Source organism: Dreissena polymorpha, chromosome 13 (genome assembly GCF_020536995.1).
Source record: "Dreissena polymorpha isolate Duluth1 chromosome 13, UMN_Dpol_1.0, whole genome shotgun sequence".
Lineage (NCBI taxonomy): Eukaryota > Metazoa > Mollusca > Bivalvia > Myida > Dreissenidae > Dreissena > Dreissena polymorpha.
Window position 1 is genome coordinate 47,864,471 of NC_068367.1, and position 18,397 is coordinate 47,882,867.

An 18,397-nucleotide genomic window follows, 5' to 3' on the forward strand; every position below is an offset into this window, starting at 1 on the left:
AAAATATCGATATCAGTATATCTGGTTGCTTTTTCAAAAATTAAAACTTTTGCTTTGGCTGTATTGATTTTTAATTTCCACGTGATACAGTAAGTTTCTATGTTGTTTAACATCTTTTGAAGCGCTACTTGGGAGGTTGCAAAAAGAATTTGGTCGTCAGCGTATAATATTAGAAAGAGTTTTAACTCGTTTATGGTGAAGAAGTCATCTATGTTCGTGTCAATGTTCTGTAGTATGTCATTTACGAACATCATGAACAACAAAGATAAACTGTCGTCGCCTTGCTTTACGCCTTGTTGAATACTGATGGGGTCTGACAATGTTTGATTAAACTTTATTATTGATTTAACGACACTATACATGGCTCTTAAGGCATTTGCCATTTTGGAGCTATGTTTTCTGTCATTAATTTCTGCCATGGTAGTGCATGATCGATTATATCATAACATTGTTGATATTCGATAAAAATTGTGTATAATTTTTTACCTGAATTTATTACTTATGATATTATTGAATGAAGTATAAAAATGCAGTTGATGTGCTTTTTCCTATTTGATATCCGCATTGGCAGTTGATAATTGTATCATGTTTGTTTGTCCACTTTGTGAGACGATTGAAAAGAAGTTGCGAATATATTTTGGCTAAAATATTATTTACAGTTATACCTCTGTACTTTTTAGCTTCGTTTGGTTTTCCACCCTTAAATATTGGAACTATGTATACAAGGCCCCAGCTTTCTGGGTATTCAGCATTGCTACATAGCTTATTGTATATCGAACGAAACAATAATTCGTTTAATAAAATGTTATATTGATGACATTTTAACAAACAATTAGCACATTCCATTTACAATCAAATGGTGCGTTCCTTTGTTGAGTAATTAATAAAATTGATGACCCCACAAACAACGGTAAAAATCGTGCATTGGAACGATAAGAACGTGTAGCGATAAGAGTCATTATAAGGCCTTGAAACAAACTGGATGACAAGGGCTTATGTCACTCGATATGACAGTGAGTTAATTGTTGGAAAACAATGTTTATGTTGCGTGAGTTGCCCATTTATGCTTTTCGGTAGACATTGCACTAGCACTTTAGTCTTTTAGTTTTTTTTTGTTTTGTTTTTTAATAACTGCATGCTGTAATCTAAGGTAATTAACCTAGTATTAATAAAGTAAAATACATGATGTTTTTAAGTCGCATAGTAATAGTAGTAATAGTTATAGTAGCGGTTGTTGTTGTTGTAGTAGTAGTAGAAGTTGTTGTTGTTTTTTAGTTGTAGTAGCAGTAGTAGTAGTAGTAGTAGTTGTTGTTGTAGTAGTAGTAGTAGTAGTAGTAGTAGTAGTAGTAGTAGTAGTAGTAGTAGTAGTAGTAGTAGTAGTAGTAGTAGTAGTAGTAGTAGTAGAAGTAGTAGTAGTAGTAGTAGTAGTAGTAGTAGTAGTAGTAGTAGTAGTAGTAGTAGTAGTAGTAGTAGTAGTAGTAGTAGTAGTAGTAGTAGTAGTAGTAGTAGTAGTAGTAGTAGTAGTAGTAGTAGTAGTAGTAGTAGTAGTAGTAGTAGTAGTAGTAGTAGTAGTAGTAGTAGTAGTAGTAGTAGTAGTAGTAGTAGTAGTAGTAGTAGTAGTAGTAGTAGAAGTAGTAGTAGTAGTAGAAGTAGTAGTAGTAGTAGTAGTAGTAGTAGTAGAAGAAGTAGTGGTAGTAGTAGTAGTAGTAGTAGTAGTAGTAGTAGTAGTAGTAGTAGTAGTAGTAGTAGTAGTAGTAGTAGTAGTAGTAGTAGTAGTAGTAGTAGTAGTAGTAGTAGTAGTAGTAGTAGTAGTAGTAGTAGTAGTAGTAGTAGTAGTAGTAGTAGTAGTAGTAGTAGTAGTAGTAGTAGTAGTAGTAGTAGTAGTAGTAGTAGTAGTAGTAGTCGTAGCAGTTGCAGATGCGGCAGCTGGAGGGCAGCAACAGCTACAGCAAAATTTTGTGAAGTATTAGCATTTGCATCAGTTGCAATTACACCGTGTTTTGGTTACGGCGGTAGTGGACGATAATAACTAAACAAAATTCAGATTGTTATGGTGATGATTGCGTGTTTGGTTGTTGAAGAGCTGGTGGTAGTCAGTTAAAACTTTAGTGCATTTTATAATTCGTTTTTCAGATGTTGCGTGGGCGTTTGTGACCGCGAGCGTCTTTGTAGTCTGTGTCAATGCAGGTTGGTAGGTTTTTATTTTTAATTATATAGTTTATGATATGCGCTTTGATAGTGACGTCCTTATGTATCGCGTTTATAAAATTGTCGCAGCTGTCTCGACCATAGGATCTACTCGAACGGATGATTAATATGTTGTTGTACTATTACAGACAAAACATACACGTATAATTGTACTGTGTTGATATGAGTTTCACCTACATTAATCATCTGTCTCGTGAAAATGTATTAAGTTTGATTTTTTTAAAGATATATAGCAAACAATGAAACTTCAGAAACTGTATCAAAAGAGAATTTATTGTTCTTGTAAAATATTTTACAACAGAACACAAATTATACATACACAAGGATTACACCTGGAATCACCGCCTCTGAACGGTCAATGCAAAACATTCGTGTTAAAATCGGTATAATGCCTGGCTGAACCTCATATAAGCCTCTTAATTAAGCACATACAAAACGCAGGTAGTACACAAGGGCATGTAGGAAATAAAGGTAATATGTGGACTTGTGTATTGTCCTTTACTTTAAACAATTGAAAATACATTTATATATATATAGGATCTGGCACGAGTTGTCATATCATACCATATTTTATTAAACGAGTTTAGGAATTTTGTTAGTAAACGAGCCTTTGGTATGATATGACAACGAGTGTCGGATCGTTTTATCACATGCTTTTAAATTAGCAAATTAAATAAATATTTACACAAACATTATGATAAATCCCGAATGTTTTGTTTTTTTTTTACATTTCGTGACGTCATTTGACGTTGCAACGTCATTTCAGCAAAATAACAAAATGCGATTGGTCAATAAACGAAAACTAAGCCAATGAAAACGCTTAAAAATATGTAATGGTTGTATAAGATGGGAAACAGGGTATAGCATGTGATAAAATGGACATTGTGTTATTTTGATTACTTTGTTGTTACTGTTCGATGTAAACGTATAGGTAATGTTTGCTGTTTGTGTTCATCACCGAGTAGTGTGTGCTCTGTCTTACGATATGGTGCTTCCCACTAACCACCCTTCAATAAACACTGTAGACCTTCGAAACTAATAATATTCTTTTGCTTGAAATGGATGTAGCGCCGTTAAATGTCGCATCGCCCTTATATGTCGCAGGCTACGAGATTTGTCGCAACCTTGACGATAAATGTCGCAAGAAACGATAAATGTCGCAAATCCTACTAACGATATATGTCGCAACTTTAACGATAAATGTCGCAGAAATTTCAACTGCCGATATATGTCGCAACATAAACGATAAATGTCGCACACCTTTGTAAGTCAAGTAAAAATTTAAAAATTGAAGTAAAATGACTGAAACTTTAAGGTTAGATTCTAGATTACCCGACGAGGTTCCACAAAAATTGTCAGTTTTAAGATAGTATTGTCCGAAATGGTCAGTTCTGGTCAATATTGGCCCAATCAAGTCTTATAATTCTTGGCTCAAGTAGCCAGTTGTTGATTTTTCTGTGCTAAATGGACTGCTGTTTTCAAGATTGGCCAAGGTTGTAAGATGTGATACAACATTAACATTATTACACCAACACAAATTACGATAAAATTATATTGAATATTGTGTGTTAGTTACATGAATGTAGTACATGTATCATTATCTTAGTTACTGTATTACTTTTTTGCAGACGCACTGTCATATGCCGTAGTTTGTACTGGCATACTGATGAACTGACTGAAGACTGATATGTTCTTTTTATTTTTTCAATATCGTCCCCTTCAATTTATGCTTAACATATAAGCAGCGGTATTCTATTTTGCCGATTCACTGACTCGCTGCAGAGTATCAATCTAGTGAAATATACCTCGTCACCGTTTATCAGTGAACTTAGCCTTCTGATAGTTATTTCTTTTACTTTCGTGAATAGTAAAGTATTTGGTGAGTAACAGTTCCAATGATCGTCCTCCGTACACAGTAACTTTGTTTTATTAGATTCCCGATCCTTTTGGAATTTGAAATCGTACTCGTCACGGGATTAAATCCTCTGGTAGAATTGCCATTCTTTCGATTTGATCTTTATGTTTCATTTTGACCACAGGAGCTTAAGGCACTGGTTTTTTGTGCGACAAGTTGTCTCCATATGGTAATCATTTGTGTCAAGTTATTTTAAAATCGCAAATACATCATTAACAGTCCGGAAAAAAAATTGGATGATAAGGTCATACATTAATATGCTGTACATACAGGAGCAGTGATAAATGCTGTTAAATGTTTTATTAACTTAGTATGATTTTATGAATATTTGCTAAAAGGAAATACAAAAATGTGTGTTTTTTCCACAGTATTTTTACCCAAAGAACATATTAAACATGCAAGAAAATACATAACTTACATTTTGATGACCTAAAGTATTGCTGACTTTTAAACTGATTAATTCAGACACGCATGCATCATTTATATAAGCTTTCAAATAAACATGGTAAATTTGTGGTTATTTTGTTACATAATCAGCATTTAAAGATGTTATCGTAATTATATTGGCACAGTGTCTTAATGGTTACAAAATACCTGAAACCCAAAGATATAAACAGAAAGAAACATATTATTACACATTCCCTCGTAACAAACCCAACTATCCCGAACCAATTAACATGCCATAAAGTCAAGTTCTTTGCGCAAACCAGATATAATTACTGACTAGTGAGGTTACAGAAAATATAGTTTACATTTATTCAACCCAAGGCCGACCTTAACCGGATATATAGGTATCCAAAATCTAGAACACGTTCAAGGTGCCTGATAAAAATGATACTATTTCATCATATTGATTAAAATAATGTCACTGGTAGATTAATATTACTTGCAAAATAATGAAATATGATACATGTTATGGTGTTTAATTTAATTACTTATTTTACCTGTGTATTTTTACCACGTTAAACCTTAAATCATGTGTATTCATGTATTATCTTCTTCACGTAATTGTCTCACGCGAAACGTTTATTTTTCGAATATATCAAACCAAAGCTAATTTTATCGAAAGTAAGAACTGCAGATTTTTGCCCCGCGGATCCAAACTCCGCGCGGAGATTTGACTGGTTCCGAGCAGAGCTGTATATCAAATCTTGCCGTTATAACCAGACACGTGATGATAGCCTAGCCACGTGGTACAATAATTGCGTCTTACAGTATCAACGACCAATCAGTTGTTATTTTTACTTTTCTTTTAATTAAGGTATTTATTTGTTATAAACCTTAACTTATACACTGTTTTCAAAATAAAAAATTATATAATAATACTTTTCATAATAAATACTTAAACAAAAAATCCTGCCAGATCTGGAAAGATTTTCTTGTGATTTCTTGGGAGTTTGCCTCGGATCAGTAAAGACTCGCTGGTAAGGTACTTGAGTTGTAACGATAATGTTGTGGTAGTGTGCAAGCAAATAAAGGGCCATAGTCCGGAAACTGTCGGTTGCTTCTTTTGGCCACTTAAAAAAGGGTCACTGCACGATAAATAAAAACAATGAAATCGCTAAATTGGATTAATGATCGTGTAGACGTGACGAATTCCGATAGTGTGTGCCTATATAAGCTGTATAGGTGTTTGTGTTCTATTCAAGTACGTGTTCATCAATAGACCGGGAAATCTCTTAATTGGGACTAGGGATTATACAATTTGGTCGCTGTACGTTACCATATAAATAATTGCGCTGTTAGCAATTTGGCTTAATGGTCTGTCACGTACACCAACTTTGCAGGGACTTGTGTAAGTCTTTAGCCCAGGATCTCTCCGACACATGGGCAATATTTACATTAAACACTAGATAAAAAAAGTGTTGCCGGATGACTAATCACGTACAAAGACTTAGTTTCAATAACCAAACGAAAAAGTCACGTGGCTGTCATGTGTTCTACTAGCACGTATAAGTCGATGGTTTGAAAACTCGTGTGTGAAAATTTTGGCAACTGAAACATTGGCACTAAACGTTAAAATTAAAAAAGAAGTCTAACGTATATTAATGGTCACGTGCATGTGACGAATTCAGACGGCACGTCACTATCAGCGTGGTGGTTGTTTGTGTTCTCTACAAGAACTTGATAGTCAATTGTTCGAGAAAAGTCTTGATTCGAACTTTTGGCTACTGAAATATGGGCGTAGGACATTTAGCAAAATAATAAAAGCGACAAAGTGAATGTGTGAGCAAATACATTGGATGTGTGACCTGTATTTAAATATTTAATAGTGGTATTTTAGCCAAATATGGTGACTCGGTCGAATCAGTTAAACATTTTCTCAATTTAACGGGCATGCTTCCATAACGGTATATTACCTCAATCGGATACATTGATAACTTCACTTACATACAAGCGCCACGCTTCTATACCAAGCTTATTTGCGTTACTAGTTGTGTGGCGCCCTAGAAAGCGAATGGTACATGAAAATCCACCTATCAAACATCATAAAAGACAACGTCTAAGTGCCACGCCAGTTAAAAAACAATACAATCAAATTGACGTGCAATAAAAGTGGAATGAACAACCAAAAATGGTAAAGCCTGTTCAATACTCTTACAAGGTTGATGAGACAAAATACTACCATTATTGCGATTCGGAATAAGTGACGTGATTCGGAATACCTGACGCGACCCGAGATGCATTTTACTACATAGGCTAACGTTTATTGTTTATTTATGTCTTTGTAGAACTAGTATTGTACGTTAAAAAAAGGCGGATTTTGTAAATTAAGTAGTTAATATTTCTATAAATAGCGCATGGTAACGATTTTATAATACGTGTATTATTACCCATGCGTTTTTTACGCATAAATAATCGAACAAAAAATCATAGACTTTATATCTGTATATATATAGCACAACATTGGGATTAATTGTCTTTTTTTTAGCAAAATATATTGTATACTAGCTTTTATAAAATTAAAAAAATATATGATCCTGGTAAGCTAGATATTGCGACTTGCTTTGAAGATTTAATAATTCAAATCTATATTTCCTCAAGATATAAAGATTATTATCCAAAACCACTTTAAATCGTGGTTAAATAACTAAACGCCAATGTTTGAGCAACCCTGAATATTAAAATGACACTACTTAAAATGTAAGGGTTAACTCTATGTATGCAAGTAAAATATGTAAATTCTCTCGCAACCCTGGGCATTAGACTTAATGGAATTTATTTAAATACTAACTAAAAACTGACCATTGTAATGGAAGTCGGCCCAAAGAACCTCGTTGGGTAATCTAGATCAGACCTTAAAGTTTTAGTCATTTTTACTTCAACTTTTCATTTTTAACATGACTTACAAAGGTGTGCGACATTTATCGTTAATGTTGCGACATATATCGGCAGTTGACATTTTTGCGACTTTTATTGTTTAAGTTGCGACATATATCGTTAGTAGGATTTGCGACATTAATCGTTCCTTGCGACATTTATCGTCAAGGTTGCGACAAATCTCGTAGCCTGCGACATATAAGGGCGATGCGACATTTAACGGCGCTACAATGGACCTTGAGGATTGTGCCATCCCACGCACGCTATCCACGTTTACCCATGTATTTTGATTCTCATGATTTCCTTCCAAGCCGAATTTGTCCAGGATTATTCCAGGTACTAATGCTCATTATTAACATTTATAACACGCACAAACGTTGAGAGGACGTTTTGAAAGAGATGTATTTATAAAAGAAAGATTTTTCAGTTATAATGTCGCCGTGTGCTGCGGGTGGGATTAGGGGTATCAAGAGGCTGGTGACCACCAACCAAACTCACACGCAACGGCAGCGGGTTTTAACCACAGGTCCAATGTCAACTGCTTCGACCCCAAAACATTTGGCCAATGTGCATTTGTGTGCGCTCTTTTAATGATGTTGCTTTTCGATGTTAAAATGTTTGGTTGTTAAAACTCAAATGCATATCTTAAAGTAAAAAAAATACGTCTACTTTTAAGCGTTATGTGTTTATTTAAAATCGTATGCGGCCCTATTGCAATTGTATGTTGTTTAAGTTCTATGCTTAACTTATATACTATTTCAATATGCGTGTTTGGATCCTGTTTCTGTTTCAGAAACAGGTCGTTTGGGCCGCTTCTTATGTAAGTGCTTCAAATACTTGTGTTATAATTATATGACGTTTATAATAATGTATGTATTAAATAAAAGCCTATAGTAATCTTAGAAAAAGTATTCTAGAATGACATGCATAGTTTTTAAATAAAGATTAGAAACTTAGATCTTGAATAATGAATTTATAACCAAAATATACTATTGCCCCCACCCCAAATAACAGTATGCATTTCTTTTACTTGAATTTAATTTTACTTCTAAAAATTCATGAATCCTAAGATGTTGGTGACGATAATGACGATAATGGTGACGATAATGGTGACTATAATGATGACGATAATGACGATGATGATAAAAATGATGATGATGATGATGATGATGATGATGATGATGATGATGATGATGATGATGATGATGATGATGATGATGATGGTGGTGGTGGTGGTGATGATGATGATGATGATGATGATGATGATGATGATGATGATGATGATGATGATGATGATGATGATGATGATGATGATGATGATGATGATGATGATGATGATGATGATGATGATACAAATATTCACCCTCGTCTACTCCTCACGTGGATGCAGTGGACGACTACCACTGGTCTCCATGGTCTCCGGACTCCCCCTGCGATTGCTCCACAAACATTCAGTACTTAAGTCGGTCATGCCTTGATGGTCAAGGACACTTCGTTCCGAATAACTTCTGTGGGGATAATTACCAGCAAAAAATGACCTGCATCTGTAACGGTTTGTTACTTAAGAATCCGATTTCAAATTTACGTATTTACACATGTTCATGTATTCTCAGCGTAATATACATGTCTGTAAATGCGCATCTCCAAAAACAAGATTGAAAAATGTTTAATTACAACAAACGTATTTTGGTATTTCATCTAAAAACAATCAGCAAAAACAAACGCTATAATGTAAAAACACAATATATATAAACCACTCGTGTATTCCAATATGAACTTGTATATTTAAACGTGCACCCATGTAATTCGATGTGCCCCAGTGTGATATAAAATGTGCTCTCATTGTGTATATTGTGCACTTATGTCCAATGTGCACTTATGAAGTCCAATTTGCCCTTTGTAGTCCATAATGCACATGTGTGGTACATTGTGCACCTGTGTAGTCTAAGGTGGCCCCATGTAGCCCAATGTGAAACACTATAGCCTAATGTACCCTCTTGTATTTCAATGTGCACTCATGAACTCATATGCGCACTCATGGGGTCCTATATTCACTCATGTAGTCTAATGTGCCCTCATGTAGTCAAATGCGCCCCAATCTAGCACAATGTTTCCTCGTGTTGTCAGATGTGACCCCATCTTGTCCAATGTGCCCTCATATTATCGAATGTGCCTTAATGTAGTCCATTGTGCCCTTATATAGACCAATGTGCTCTCACGTAGTCAAATATGCACTCGTGCAGTCCAATATGCATTCATGTAGTCCAATATGCAGTCACGTAGTCCCATGGGAACTGATTCAGTCCAATTTGCAATTATGTGGTCCGGTATGCACTCATGCAGTTTAATCTGAACTAATGTGGTCCGGTATGCACTCATGTAGTCCAGTATGCACTCAGATAGTTAAATTCAATCATTAACTCGTATGCAAACTCATGTGGTAAAATGTCCTTCCACGAAGCCCAATGTGCATTCATGTACTCAACTGTTTTCTCACGTTGCTCAATGCGCATTTATGCAGCCCAAAGTGCACTTATGTTTTTTCAATGTACTGTCATGTAGCCCAAATAAGCGTTCCTATAGACCAATGTGCACTCAGGAGGTCCTATGCAAACTCTTGAAGACAAATTTGCTCTCGTTATGCTTAGTGTGCACACGTGTAGTTAATGTGAATCCAATGTGTACTTATGAAGCATCATGTCTTTGAATGTATTTGGATCAGTACCCATGCTGTTCCGTGTGCACAAATGTAGATCAATGTACTCTTGTAAAGTCTGAATTCGATGTGCACTTTTACTTTTCAATCTTCTCTAATGTGATCTTGTAAGCACTCAAGTCATTCATTATTGCCCAAAATTACAAAATTCGACATTATTTAAAACCGCTTCGTCATCGAAATAAATAATATTGCGCGACTTTAATGTAATAATGTATAATACAATTTAAACAGACACAATTCAGGTGCAGTTGTTAATTTATGACAGGACCTTCACCACATATGCCACATGCGTGCGTAGATCAGCTCCCATCATGCTTCGCTATACTGTGTGCCACGGTACCGGGTTACGCCGAGCAATATTGTGCGTCCACGTGCGGTCATTGTCAGTCGTCGACTCAGAGCACTCCAGGTAGGCAGAAGCGTAGTTAATACTAGTTATCCCGACACTCACAAGAAACCATGATCGTGCAATACCCATCCACCTAATTTTTTGAATTCTCCGGTCTTCTGGGCTTCTTTGATCGCTTACTTACGCTCGATTGGTCATAATCGGCTCGGGTACTACTTACATGTATCCCGGGTACTCTGAAGCATACTTACATGTACCCCGGGTACGGTAAATATACTAATAATGTACCCTGGAATTTTAACGCTGAATCGGTCGTTGTCGGCTTAAAAAAAATTATGTTCACATTTATGTCAATTTTCTGTTAAATGGTCTCTATATTATCGAAACTCATACTCAAAAAGCATGTTGATGCAGTCTTTTAAAAAGTTTGTTTAAGATAAACAATTTCGTTTTACGGTAAAATGTAGCGCGTTTTACGACATCGGATTTTGGGCGGGAATACAACTCGGGTACGTCTAATATCGACCGGGTACGTTTAAGTATATTAACCGTATCCGGGGTACATGTTAGTATACTTTAGAGTACCCAGGGTACATATGAGTAGTACCCGAGCCGACAATGACCAATCAAGCCTTACTTACTACATTTAAAAAAATATCTAATCAACATTATTTATCATAGGTATATGTTTGGTAAATGTCCCCTTCATGAAGCAAATTTAAGTTCTAGTTTTATAGCGGATTAAGAATGTTTCCGCACCCGCGGTGAAGTGAAAATTACCGGTATATAAGTATGACCTACGTCCCTCATTCAATATGTAATCCTTCCGTTTTTCTACCTACGTCCCTCCTTCGATATGTAAATCCTTCCGTCTTTCTTTCCGTCTATCCGATTGTCCGAGACAATGTCGCGACAGTTCTCTGATGGGTAAACACGTGACATTTGAGTTCCAAAATTATGTACTTTCATCTGATTGCCATTTGTGCATTCGTCAATTGATGTTGCAAACCATTAACGCGCGAAAAATGTATCTGCAAACAGGTGTACACTCGAATGACCTCTGGTCGACATGGACGGGATTTACAGCGTGTTCTGTCACGTGTGGTCAGGGATACAAACAGAGGTATCGCAGGTGTATGACAGGCAGCGGCTCGTGCTACGGTTCTTCGACTGAAAATCAAATGTGCGATATGGGACAATGTCACGGTAACTAAATGTTTAATGTGTTATTGTGTAATATAATTTTTTGTTTTTAACTAAATCGTTAAATAAGCCGTGGCGTTCCCGCGTTCCCAAGTTCGTTCCCGCTCAGTAAGACAGTTATGGTCGTAATATAATTTTTAAAGATTGATGTTTCGTCGTTTTCATGCTAGTTTACAAGTTTAAAGTGTACATGCTTATGCCAGTAATTTACAAGTGCCCTACTTTAAGATAATTCCTGGACAAATCCCCAGATAAGTAATTTGGGACAGGAAGCCTACATTGCTATGAAAAATCCTTCATTTTAAAGTCCATATTCGATAAATACCAACAAATCACTATATTCTCCAATGCGTTATAGAGGCGTCTAAGCCCAAAAAGTTCAATTTCATTTTACTTGTTATACCACCAACCAAGTGGTATCAATATTTTTAGAGCAATCGAATTACCCCGGTAGTTCTTAGCAACGCAAAAAAACGTCCCCAAATGAAATACTACCATAGAGTTTCCTGTATGCTGCATCGCATTTAAGAGTTGCCGAATAACGCAAAATAAACCACCCTTTATTCAACACTAAGCTGGCATTCTATTAACTCTCTATTGTAATTAAGCCTGTCCTTAATATCGCCCTATTGACGTTTCTGTTCGATGTGTACACTTCATATTCTATATTTTTCCATTTCAGTGGACGGTCACTGGGGCCCGTGGTCGCCATTTACCTCGTGTAGCCATTCATGCGGAACCGGTATGAAGATTCGCTCCCGCACCTGTTCGTACCCGATACCGTCCGCCCCCGGGGCGCCCTGTCCTGGGGATAGCTATGACAGACAGGCGTGCAATGTCCAATCTTGCATCAGTGAGTTATATTACGTGTTTAAGTATTAAACAAGATATGATAGCATTTAATTTCTAAGAGTTTAAACTAAACATCATTGTTGTGAAAATTCCACTTTAAATACACAAAATAATATTTTTTTAGTTTCGTTTCTTGGCAACAATCTTCTTCGTTATCGACATTTGATTAATTAATAAATGCACTGATATGTTCTATGCTCAAAACATAGCGCTAAAGTGTTTTGAGTTGCAATCATTTATAGATTAAGTGATAAGTAATCCTTAATTTCGTTGTTAAATTACTTAAAGGGACATTTTCACAGATTTTGGCATGTATTGAAGTTTGTCATTAAATGCTTTATATAAATAAATCTAAACATTTGATCTAAAAAAAAACTCCAGTAAAAAACAAGAATACAAAAAAGTAACCCTCAACTGGGCTCGAAAAACTGACCCGTGGAGTAAAAGTATAACGCTTAAACAACTCGGCCATCCGTACTGATACAATGAAAGTTGTATTTTATACTTTATATAAGCAATCGTCGTAGTGTCACAAAATATAACGACAACAAAAGAACTCTTAAAATCATTCCATGGTTTCGCGGTGCAACGCTTTATATTTTTCAGGTTTTTAAATCGTCAAAAGATGAATATAATGGATATTTTAGAGCATGGTAAATGTTCAGTGTTACTGTTTCCACACAAATATTATAACTACAACGAACATTTGCGAATCTGAAACATTTTTTATATTTTGTCAATTTACCAAAACGTGAAAAGGTCCCTTTAAAATAAAAAGTAGCACAATACCGTTGCATCATTTCTGCCGGGAAAAGCCGGGAATAAAAGAAAGCTATGCCGATATAGCTTAACGTTTACTTTTGTGCCAATATCGGTCAAAATCTTCTTGCACACGATCGATCTCAATCGTCATCGTTAAATGAAAATGTCGTCTTTAGCACATCCAAGTTTGGCTGTACAAGAACACTTTCGGGGACATTTGCTCTCGGTCTGATACGCTCTGGTCAATACCGCGTTATAACCTATATAGTGTATATACATATACACATATTACTCTATCATTATGCCCAGTTGACGGTCAGTGGAGCACATGGACGGACTGGTCAAGGTGTTCGGTCACCTGCGGACTGGGAACGATATCACGTGATCGAACTTGCACCGCTCCGGCGCCTTCGAATGGTGGTCAAGACTGCTCAGGAGAGAAAACGCAAAGACACGACTGTGCGGACGGTGCTTGTGCAGGTGCTTCTCGATAATCGTCGCTACAAACCCTTTAGAGGGATTGCACGATTTATAATTAACATATTTCATTTCCATAAAGTTAGAATCCATTTAAATTTAGATATTGAAATACTAATGTTCATCAATAGTTTGCTAGTTTCGTTTCCTTTTAAATGATCGTTTTTTACATGTATATTAAAGTGTGTGTTTTACAAGTTGATTAAATGAATCAATTTAACAATTCAGACATATTAATCAGACAGTTTCTTAGAAAAACGATTGTTCTCACAGAATGGGGTCACTGGTTCGACGGATCTTGTTCGGTCTCCTGCGGTGAAGGAATACGTGAACGATTACGTCACTGCAGCACCGGACGTGACATAGACTGCCCTGGTACCGCTCAGGTTACTGTGAACTGTACCGCGCTAATTTGCGTTTGAATTTTAAAAATATGCAAAATAAATTGTAAACACACACGTTTTCATTTAGAATTCGACATATATCCCTCAACATCGGGTACAAAAGTTGACTTTTGCCAAAAGTCATAAAATGTCCCATTACAAAACTAGTCGTTAATGATAATATCTTATAAGACACTGCCACCAATGACCATATTGACGCGATATTAAAGGGGCCTTTTCACAGATTTTGGCATGTATTGAAGTTTGTCATTAAATGCTTTATACAATGTATTGATAAATGTAAACATCGGATCTAAAGAGCTACAGTAAAAAAAACACAAGAATAAAATTAAAGAAAGAAAATAAAGTAAAATAAAGTACCTTTGGAGTAAAAGTTTATCGCTTAGATCACTCGGCCATCCGTGCTCATGCAATGACTGATGTATTGTATGCTTTATATAACCAATCCTCGTAGTATCACAAAATATAACGAAAACAACAGAACTCTCTAAATTATTCAATCGTTTCGCGTTTCAACGCTTTATAATTTTTTGGGTTTTCAATCGTCAAAAGATGCATTTAATGGGTATTGTATAGCAGGGTAAATGTACAGTATTACTGCTTCCTCACAAATATCTTAACTACCATGAAAATTTGCGAATCCGAAACAATTGTATATATTTTTTTATTAATTTATCACAACGTGAAAAGACCCTTTAATTAAAAATTGAGCTTGCATAATTTTTCTTCCTGCGAAGTATTGGCTACAAAATAACTTTCACTCAATTTCACCAATGACATGAAGTTAACAAAGGGTTGTTACTTGATTATCATAAAAGGAATATCCGGCGTTAAAAAATGGGTTCCTTTATTCCAATAGGTCAACATGCTATGATGATTTTTTTTAAATAAAAACACAGATATAAACTGGTTTGTAAAAAAAATATACATATTATTTGTTTTGTTAGATATTATCCTTTTTATGTCGGAATTGCACGTTTCGACCTAACCGAGGAATTATCCTCAAGCCGCTGACCATTGAAGAGTATATATTATTTTTGGCAAAACAACAATATTACACTATGATAGGAGTATGCATTGTATACATTATCACAGAGATATATACAAATGTAGATAACCACTAATCAGAGACCTATCAATTATAACTGATTCGTGTAATCGCGAGTTCCCGTCGAAACCCCCGAGATTTAATTCACGCGATCAACAATGTCGTCTGCTCATCAATAATGGTCGTCAATCGGCTTGTTTTTTTCTGAGCAATCGTTTATTGACTTTTATAACACCTAAAATAGCAAGAAATAAAATTTTACATTTACTACGGAATCCGGATAGTGCAATTTATAATCTCGCCCTTCTTTTATCAAGGGCGACACACGACACACGAAGCGACACACGATATTTTGCGCGATACACGAAGCGACGCGCGAGAATGTACCACTAAATATCGCCCATGTGTAGGTTACCCAAAAGGCGATATATCGTGGTAAATATCGCGTGTCGCTTCGTGTATCGCGCAAAATATCGTGTGTCGCTTCGTGTATCGCTCAAAATATCGTGTCTCGCGGTTCAAATGACGACACACAAAACACGAAGAGTAATTTACAGATAATAGTCCGACTCCGTTTATGTTGTTCGTGAAAACTTTCAGGTTTTTTAGGAAAGAAACACGTTCACGTGCATCGCTTTTAGAGTAATAAGACAAAGGTCTTGTTTTTCATTTCACATTTTATGAGAAGGTGACGTGTGTCATCTTATCTTGGTAATATTATCTACACATGTGCAAACATTTTAGGTCACATGGAAAGGCATTAACGCTGTTAATAAACCCACGTGGAACATCACCTACCACGGAGAGAATGCGACCACCCCTCTCTCACCATGCCATAATCTTGATTAAATTTGTAATCCGTTAATATGGCAGGTACAATAAGTAAATATGTTCGTTGATGTTAAACATTTCTGACTTTTTTTATTTAGAACATATTACAGCAAAATATATTAAAGGGACCTTTTCACAGATTTTGGCATGTATTGAAGTTTGTCATTAAATGCTTTATATTGATAAATGTCAACATTGGATCTAAAAAGCTCCAGTAAAACATCAAGAATAAAAGAAAAAAAGTAACCCTCAACAGGGCTCGAACCACTGAGCCCTGGTTTCCTGCAGTAAAATTATACTACTTCGACCACTCGGCCATCCGTTCTAATACAATTAAGAATTATTTTATACTTTATATAGGCAATCCTCGAAGTTTCACACAATATAACGACAACAACAGAAGTCTCCAAATTATTCAATTGTTTCTCGTTGCAACGCTTTTAATTTTCATGTTTTTAAATCGTCAAAAGATGCGTATAATTAATATTTTAGAGCATGGTAAATGTTCAGTGTTACTGTTGCCTCACAAATATCATAACCAAAACGAAAATTTGCGAACCTGAAACTTTTTTTTTATTTTTTCAATTTACCAAAACGTGAAAATGACCCTTTAATGTATACCAGATAGGGAGCATAGCTGAACTTCAATTTAAAATCACTCAGTTCACTGCAGGCTATATATTTTTGTGTTACCCTTAAAATGATACTCAAATAAGAAATATTCATTTAAACAGTATTTTAGGCAAGTGGAGACATGTTCATTTATTCATAAAAATGACTGATCCTTAAAGCTAAAAATATTTCGCTAATGAATCTCCGAATGTATAAAATCCCCAAATTATTGTCCGACTAAATGTTTATATTAAATTGAAAATGATTTTAAGATATAAAATGGTAACAAAGATATTATAAAGCTTTTTTTGGAAAATGTCAGTCCTTTTCAATAATTCGCGGCCTTAAATCAGTTAACATGTCTGTAATTCATACCTCCGAAGTATTTAAGTTAAAAGCACAAGTTTAGTTTTGTTATCACAATTATAATTATTGTTTAAATGCTGCATTACGTAAAGAAATAGTAATGGTTTATGCAAGGATAACAATGTCAGAGTCTACTTGCTGCATTGACAAATATTTGATAAATCTATTATATAATTATTTCATCGCTTCATCACTTGTTTTATTAAAGCTGTAATAATGAGCGAAACTGTATTTCACAATTCACTTGTTTTCAATTTGATTATACGCAGTCATAAAATCATATTTATGGGAAAAAAGCTGTAGAACGAGTGATAACGTCATGCTAAAGAGGACAGCAAGATAGCCTGTGATCTTACGCAGTCTTGAATTAAAGATCTAACAATAAAAATATGTATAGATCTTTTATTAACGTTTCAAATAATTGTTTATTAATATCTGAGCACTATTACACGTTGGTGTTTTAAGGTATTTAAAAAAGTTCGGACATTAAAAATTCTCTTTGTTGCAAAATGTTCTAGTTTATTTCAATGAATGACATCAATAAAACGTGCCTGCCATTCCAAACATGTTCTACATATACTTAATGATTGGAGTTTATACTTAGAATAGATGTCCTATAAAAATGACCTAATCCGATTGGCTGAGAGCGGTCACGTGCCCATGGTGTATTTTCCATACACCACGAGCAATTTCCATACACCCCAAGTAATCGAGTTGTCGGTTGAGATATAATCGTTACACAGTTAGTAAATGATGGCCTCTTCCCTCTCGTATGGTATGAAATTACGGATGGTGTAAATCCCATACACCATCAGTAACTAACATTGTAACTAATAATACACATGATGAAAGCACCGAGAATAAGCTATGGTTATCCGGATGAGATGCATTTGCGTGGGGTGTCTAACTCTTTAAGATAAAATATTTCAACAATCATATCACAGAGATCTGGGCAAAACATCAACAATGATCAAAATCTCTAAGCTGTTATTTGCAGTGCATTTGCATTGCCGCAGTCTTATTTTCGTATCAGCATAACAGTTCGTTGGAACGCTTATTACGTGAAATGTTTTCCACTTACTTATTATTTCAAATCGTAAAATCTATGCTATATTTTAGCTATGCTTGGCGAAGACGTGTTACCGAATAGCTATTATACTGGAACATTAAGGCGATATTAAGGTATTCTTAACAACTGTATCTAACGAATAGTGTATGGAAAGGAAAACCAAGTATTCCCGATATACATCTGTTTTATCGCGATGTGAATTACTTTTAACATGATAAACATTTTATTTAGATAAAAGTGGTTCCGTGACAATGATCACTC

At 35.3% G+C, this 18,397-nt stretch overlaps 1 protein-coding gene across 4 annotated transcripts; it reads left to right on the forward strand.

Moving 5' to 3' along the window:
* The first annotated feature begins 923 nt into the window (after window positions 1-923).
* Window positions 924-14,264, forward strand: LOC127856307 (coadhesin-like). Of its 4 annotated transcripts, none has more exons than XM_052392427.1 (10): window positions 924-1,013; window positions 2,134-2,187; window positions 7,872-7,970; window positions 8,238-8,264; window positions 8,835-8,996; window positions 10,429-10,572; window positions 11,554-11,718; window positions 12,398-12,568; window positions 13,639-13,809; window positions 14,080-14,264. In XM_052392427.1, the coding sequence occupies exons 1-10, from the start codon at window positions 983-985 to the stop codon at window positions 14,226-14,228; spliced, it is 1,173 nt and encodes a 390-aa protein (XP_052248387.1). In that variant the 5' UTR covers window positions 924-982; the 3' UTR covers window positions 14,229-14,264. The 4 variants fall into 4 exon arrangements, with proteins under 4 accessions (XP_052248387.1, XP_052248389.1, XP_052248388.1 ...); XM_052392428.1 differs by having other exon boundaries at window positions 960-1,048; XM_052392429.1 differs by lacking the exon at window positions 7,872-7,970 and having other exon boundaries at window positions 944-1,013.
* Window positions 14,265-18,397: the final 4,133 nt, after the last annotated feature.

Coding starts and splice junctions, on each gene's coding strand:
- LOC127856307 (XM_052392427.1), top strand. CDS start 983: ATGACAAGGGCTTATGTCACTCGATATGACA. Junction 8,265..8,834: donor TCGTTTGGGCCGCTTCTTAT/GTAAGTGCTTCA, acceptor ACGTGGATGCAG/TGGACGACTACCACTGGTCT. Junction 8,997..10,428: donor AATGACCTGCATCTGTAACG/GTTTGTTACTTA, acceptor AATTTATGACAG/GACCTTCACCACATATGCCA.